At 48.1% G+C, this 6,857-nt stretch overlaps 1 protein-coding gene across 1 annotated transcript; it reads left to right on the top strand.

The window, feature by feature from the left end:
• The first annotated feature begins 4,173 nt into the window (after positions 1-4,173).
• TWIST1 (twist family bHLH transcription factor 1) lies at positions 4,174-5,768 on the top strand. Its single transcript, XM_024738482.1, is given in 3 exon segments — positions 4,174-4,307; positions 4,309-4,672; positions 5,204-5,768. Coding segments are annotated over 2 exon segments (456 nt in total). The 3' UTR covers positions 4,631-4,672; positions 5,204-5,768.
• Positions 5,769-6,857: the final 1,089 nt, after the last annotated feature.

The raw sequence follows: 6,857 nt of genomic DNA, 5'->3' as shown, positions 1-6,857 counted from the left end.
CATAGAGTTATCCAAGTCACTCCTGCTGACAAAAATTTTATATTCCACTTTGATAAAATTCTCTCATTTAAATATCAAATTAAGTAATCCCTGTGAAGTGTTCAAAACAAGATGAAATCTGACATGTACAATCTCAACTGAGATGCACTCAAATGCAGCCTTTTCCAATCTGCGCCCCCTTCTGTGTGAATGTTCCAGTGCTTCATTCATGCAATCCAGAGAAATTATTTCACAGAACTCTAAGCCAACAAACAGGTGGTAAGTCATCCAAAAACTGAGGAGAAACAGTAGGAACAGATTCAAGTGCTCGCCTTTTGTGAAAATCCCAACTCCAAAATGTACCAGCTTGCTAACATTCTATAGTGTATGTGTTTTTTTTCCTTCTCTAAAAGTATTTATAAATGTTGCTAGGAGAATGCCAGTGCCTATTCCTACTATAAGAATACAGATATGTACATACTTTTTGCATATGCTGAGTATGAGATTCCTAACTCTGTTATTTCTAACAGTATTCTTTTTTTCATATTTTAACACAGCACACATTCCTCAGGAAGGACTGTGAACATGCCAAGTTTGCAGTTTGAAAACAAAGCTCGTTTTGAATTATCCAAGTGCAAAAGAAAGCTGTTTTGTTTTCAGTTAATTTTTTAGGGCATTTATTTTAGAAGTAGATGAAATTATTTAATTCCAATGAATCCAGTATTCCCAAAGAAGGTAGTCTCCCACTGATGTCCTTTAAGTCAGGCTGAGTTCAGCCCCAAAGGAAAATTCCTAAGACCCCTTTTAAAGAGCCTGAAATTAGGATTTTAGAACTAAGTAAGCTTTCATGTTAAACCAAATATTGTGGAAGGTGCCATTATCATTGCATATACGAAAGATCAAGAATTATACTTGGCTTTTCAGCACACTTAAAAGAGAGTTTGCCTTTATTCTTGCCCCAGCAAGTGTGGATAAGAAATTTGTTACATAAAATGTTAGGTAGAATACAGATGGGACAATCAGGCCAGGAAATGTTGAAGTTTGCAAAGTAGGGAGCATCAAGCCTCAGATGTTTTGAGAGGTAATTCATTTGGCAAGCTGCAACCTTCTGCTTCAATACTAACTTTTTTTTTTTTCAATACTAACTTTTAAATACTCAAAACCCCTCATCCTCATTTTCCACTCCTTCGAAGAGTACAAGAGAAATTTTTTTTCCTCAGAACTAAAGTCATTCATTGTGACTCCATCAAGAAGATTCCGTGCCCGGGGTAGTTCTGCTTAGTTCATTCATTTTAAACCCTGTTTTAAGCATTCTTGCATCCATAGCATCGCCTCACTCCCGGGGATCCCTGTATTCAGTGGCCGGGAGCTCTTTATCCCCTAGAAGTTGAGTGCCCAGAGAAGGGCTGGGCTCACTTTAAACAGAACTAGTCTTAGAGATTGATGACTTTGCAAGTCGGGCTAACTAATGGCTGCTGCGCTGTTGTGGACTCGGTTTCTCCTCCAGCGTCTGTCCCGATTTCCATCCTCGTACCCCCCGCCCCCAACTCCAATTCCCCTTGGGCAGGTAAGGTTTCCTTTACACTTTGCCCACACTTTCCTGTCTTGCTTACCCATAGCCACAAAGGAAAGAGTCCAATTATTTGATCTCTTTATTTTTGAGTATTCAGCTGAAGGGAAAAAAAAACAAAACAAAATTAAGATTTCAGATTGATCTTTAAAAAAAAAACACAGACATAGGTAAAGGATGGAATTTTTCAAGAATCCTGCAGCGACGTTCAAATAAGAATAGTGGAATACTCCGCGATTCCGATTTACAAAAGATAAAAAGATGATTTCTGCCTATTCTCTAACTGCTTCCAAGAGATCAAATCCTATAGGCAGAAGATGCAATCACAGGAGTGAATTATCAGAGGGCGCTTTAAGAAGTGAATTATCAGAGGGCGCTTTAAGAAGACCTGACTGTAAACGATTAAGTGGAGGTCAAGTAGAATCTGATTTTCAGACAGGCATTCATTTTAAAATATGGCAGCGACTCAAAAAGCAGGCAAGTTGGCACGCTGTGGTCATTGTCTATGAATATTTGTAAGAATAGTGATAGACAAACTCTGCACGTCGCCCCTTCCATGAAAGCTTAGCCTTGTTCGCCCCCCGCGGAAGGGATCCTGCTTGCTCTCACTTCCCCTGGAAGGCTGAGCTCTTCAACCGGCCCCAGGCGCTCCAGACCCCGGGGTTTCCGGGACCGGGACCGAAGCTGCGAGCCTCAGTGGGTCACAGCCACGTGGCCTGCCCGCGCGTCGCCTGAGCTCCCGCCTCCTCCTCCGGACACCGTGGGCCTCGACCCTCGGTCGGGCCCAGAAAGGGAAGCTTAGCTAAGTTAATTCTCGGCTTAGAGTCCAAACCGTGGAAAGCGTGAGCGGACCTCGGCCTGAGCAGGGTACCCGAGCACAGGGCACGCAACTTCCGCACCCCCAAATCTGCCCCGAAAACTAACTACTGCGTTTGACCTCTGGTTTGCTTTGCAACTTGAAGAATGAACATGAAACGGTTATTCTCTGCCAATTCGTTCCAAAAAGGAAAAAATAAAAATAAAAAAGTCTAGCATTGAAAAGATGGGGTTCTCGTCCACGGTAGCGTCCCTTCCTTTCCAGCTCGCCAACTTTTCTTGCTTCCGACTTAACAGAATCTACATTAACACCCTCTTCGGGGCTCTTCATTGTGACTTATTAGATAGAAACGCTTAAAATGTCAGTGTCCAAACGATTGGAATGCGTTTGGGGAGCGCGGAACAGGCTCACTGGACCTCCTAGGAGTGGGGAGTGGAGTGGGGAAGGGGACTCTCGCAACCATCAGACCCGCGTGTCCAGGCAATGTTGAGCCCCCTTCTCACTCTCTCAGAGCCGACCTTTAGAGGTCACAATGCAGGGCCTTATCTGGGAGTGGGGTGGGGATGAAACGGCCACAGGAACTCCACCTTGGGCTAGCAGCACAGGCAATCAGGGCCGCGGCGAAGACCCCGCGTTGCCCCACTCCGGCCCTGCTGCCTTCTCCAAGGACAGGACTGCCTTCCGCGGGAGAATGAACGTCTGCCTCTTTCTAGCACCTTCGGAGGTGTAGTCCTTTGGGTGTTGGGAAACGTCAGATCGAGACACTGTGGAGGGAACAGAAAGGCCCAGATGCTTCTCGACTTGTGAGAGAATAGGCCGGCGCGCAGTTCTGCAGTCCCGTGCGCGGCCACGTCTTCAGAAACGCCCACGACCTCAGGACCAGCCACGGTGGTTTGGCCCTTGGGACTCGAGGGGCCCGTCTGGCTGACCATCGGGTGGGCTCCGCCGTTGCCGGTATTCTTGCCAGTCACCCCCGCCCCAGCAGTCCCAAATCGCGCCACGGACTTAGAGGGTACTGAGGCGAGATGAGACTTCACCCACTGCGTAGAAGCTGTTGCCGCCGCTGCTGTCACAGCCACTCCGGGAGGGGCCGACAAGGCGGCGGGAATGGTACCCTCCGGCCGCTTCCCCGGGCTGCGCTCGGGTGCGGGGGCGCGGCCCGCTTGCTCCGGCGCGGAAGGAAATTGCCCCGCGCCCGCGGGAAGAGGGTGGCGGGGAGGGAAGGGGGAGGGCAGCGAGGAGGCGGGCAGAGGGGCCGGCCGCCTGGGCCAGGTCGTTTTTGAATGGTTTGGGAGGACGAATTGTTAGACCCCGAGGAACGGGGGTGGGGAAGGAGAAGGGGGGCTGGAAAGCGGAAACTTTCCTATAAAACTTCGAAAAGTCCCTCCTCCCCACGTCAGGCCAATGACACTGCTGCCCCCAAACTTTCCGCCTGCACGGAGGTATAAGAGCCTCCAAGTCGGCAGCTTTCGTCCAACTCCCAGACACCTCGCGGGCTCGCCGGCACCGGCAGCGTTTCCAGAGGCAGAGCCGGGTGTGCGTGCGGCCGTTGGGCGCTTTCTTTTTGGACCTCGGGGCCATCCACACCGTCCCCTCCCCCTCCCGCCTCCCTCCCCGCCTCCCCCGCGCGCCCTCCCCGCGGAGATCCTCCCTGTACCTCCTCCCGCTCCCTCCTCCGCGGTCCGCACCGCCCGGGCCGGCGCCGTGCGCGAGGGAAGCTGGCGGGCTGAGGCGCCAGGCTCTCCTCCTCTTCCCCGGGCCGCCTTTCTGCCCCGGGCCTGCGAGGCCGCGCGTTGCCGCCCGAGAGATGATGCAGGACGTGTCCAGCTCGCCAGTCTCGCCGGCCGACGACAGCCTGAGCAACAGCGAGGAGGAGCCGGACCGGCAGCAGCCGCCGAGCGGCAAGCGCGGGGGGCGCAAGCGGCGCAGCAGCCGGCGCAGCTGGCGGGAGTCCGCAATCCTACGAGGAGCTGCAGACGCAGCGGGTCATGGCTAACGTGCGGGAGCGCCAGCGCACGCAGTCGCTGAACGAGGCGTTCGCCGCGCTGCGGAAGATCATCCCCACGCTGCCTTCGGACAAGCTGAGCAAGATCCAGACCCTCAAGTTGGCGGCCAGGTATATCGACTTCCTCTACCAGGTCCTACAGAGCGACGAGCTGGACTCCAAGATGGCAAGCTGCAGCTATGTGGCCCACGAGCGGCTCAGTTACGCCTTCTCGGTCTGGAGGATGGAGGGGGCCTGGTCCATGTCCGCGTCCCACTAGCAGGCGGAGCTCCCCACCCCCTCGGCAGGGCCGGAGACCTAGGTAAGGACCCGGCGCCTCTGCGCCCCTTCGCCGCTCAGGTGGCAGACCGACTGACGGCCGGGCCGCGGCTCCCTGTCCGCCTCGCCTTCCTCCCCGTCTCCTACTCCCCTCTCAACCTTCCCACCCCACCTGGCACCGCCACCTCATCTCCCGAGCGTCCCTGGAAGGCAGCTTAGTCCCCGCTAGGGAGAGAGGGATGCGCCCTTGTGAGGGGTGTGCGTGTGCGTGAGTGCGCGTGACAGACAGGAGGGAAGACGGAGAAAGAGTCGAGGGTCATGGATAAGGACAGTCTTGCCAGCGCCTCCCTTTCTTTTGGCTTTAAGTTTTCGTTCTCCTTAAAACAAATGTTTCCAAATTCCACCTCCTCCTCCATTCCGCCCACCCACTTCCTCTTGCCCTTGGGCTGAAATCCTTCCAGGTTGTTCAGCGTAATTTCTCCGTGGTGGTGATAAGAACAGTGCTCACTAGTCTTAGAAAACAGCCACAGAGACCTAAACAATAACCAACTTTCCCCCCTCTGGGTTTTTGCAGATGTCATTGCTTCCAGAGAAGGAGAAAATGGACAGTCTAGAGACTCTGGAGCTGGATAATTAAAAATAAATATATATGCCAAAGGTTTTCTTGGAAATTAGAAGAGCAGAATCCAAATTCAAAGAAACAGGGCGTGGGGCGCACTTTTAAAAGAGAAAGCGAGACAGGCCCGTGGACAGTGATTCCCGGACGGGCAGCGGCACCATCCTCACACCTCTACATTCTGATAGAAGTCTGAACAGTTTGTTTGTGTTCCTTTTTTTTTTTTTTTTTGACGAAGAATGTTTTTATTTTTATTTTTTCATGCATGCGTTCTCAAGAGGTCGTGCCAATCAGCCACTGAAAGGAAAGGCATCATTATGGACTTTCTCCATTTTAAAATGGTAACAATCAGAGGAATTTTAAGAACACCTTTAGAAATAAAAATACTGGGATCAGACTGACTTGCAAAATCACAGTCAGTTAATTCCTTTTTTCATTCTTCCTCTGAGGGAAAAAAAAAAAACTTAAAATACAAAAACAACATTCTATTTATTTATTGATGACCCATGGTAAAATGCAAATAGATCCGGTGTCTAAATGCATTCATATTTTTATGATTGTTTTGTAAATATCTTTGTATATTATTTTTCTGCAATAAATAAATATGGTTGAAAATTGTCAGAACCTTAAAGTTTGGTCTATATCTTTAAAGGATTAAGTTGGAGGTAAAAACCTGCTTGTTTAACTCTGGAGACACCCAGGAGGGTGAGGGAGCACTAATATAAACAAAGCAGTGAAAACCTCAAAACTAGTTACTGACAGGTACAGGCATGTTATTTAGAAAGACAGCTTTATCGTTATTCCTGTTGGTGTTCAGTGGACTTAGCATCTCCCCTTCATCTCTTATCAGGTCCCCAGACAGCAAAAACTTAAGAGTTATTCACCTCTCTTGCTTATATTTTGAGAAGGCAGCTGTAAAACAGTTAAATGCAAATAAGCACTACGAAATCAGCACTATTTTCTCTTTGTTTTTGTCATGATTTCTACTCTTTATGAGGATTTTTAAATAATAGGTTTATTACAGTGAAGGGATGCATAAAGTGTTATCAAAATTACCTGTCTATACACACATATAAATGAACACAAATGTATAGAAAATAAAGTTTAATTTGGCATGACAGAGAATTCCATTTATAAAGTAATTCGCTTAACTCTTCTTTCATGAATGAGAATGACATTTAATGTCAAGTTTGCTAAGAAGACAAGCCAAAGTTAAGAATATTTTCCCATGTTGATGTTGTCCATTTGGGAAGCATGCTTCTTCTTTAAAAGTAAAGTACATACAGCTATGGAGTAGAACACAGTAAAGAACCTGAACTTTCAGGATCTTCGGTAACTATTGGAACAGTTACAATTTTAAATGCTATAGCTATTCATTTTCTAGTCAGTTCATTAGCAAATATATTTTATCCAAAATTACACAGAATTATTCCCTCGTTACTTACATGTATACAAAATCTGATTTATTAGTTAAGTAAAGGAATAACAGGGACAAATGTTGCTTGATTTTTAATTTCATTCTGGTCATTTCTGGGTCAAAAAAAATACTGGGTTTTGTAATGAATAACATTAAAAATAGTGACTTTGTATCCCTAAGTTCTTAAGTTTTGAA

This window comes from Neophocaena asiaeorientalis, unplaced genomic scaffold, assembly GCF_003031525.2.
Source record: "Neophocaena asiaeorientalis asiaeorientalis breed wild unplaced genomic scaffold, Neophocaena_asiaeorientalis_V1.1 scaffold89, whole genome shotgun sequence".
Taxonomy (NCBI): Eukaryota; Metazoa; Chordata; class Mammalia; order Artiodactyla; family Phocoenidae; genus Neophocaena; species Neophocaena asiaeorientalis.
The sequence above is the reverse complement of the archived record's forward strand: the minus strand, read 5'-3'. Positions and strand labels throughout refer to the sequence as shown.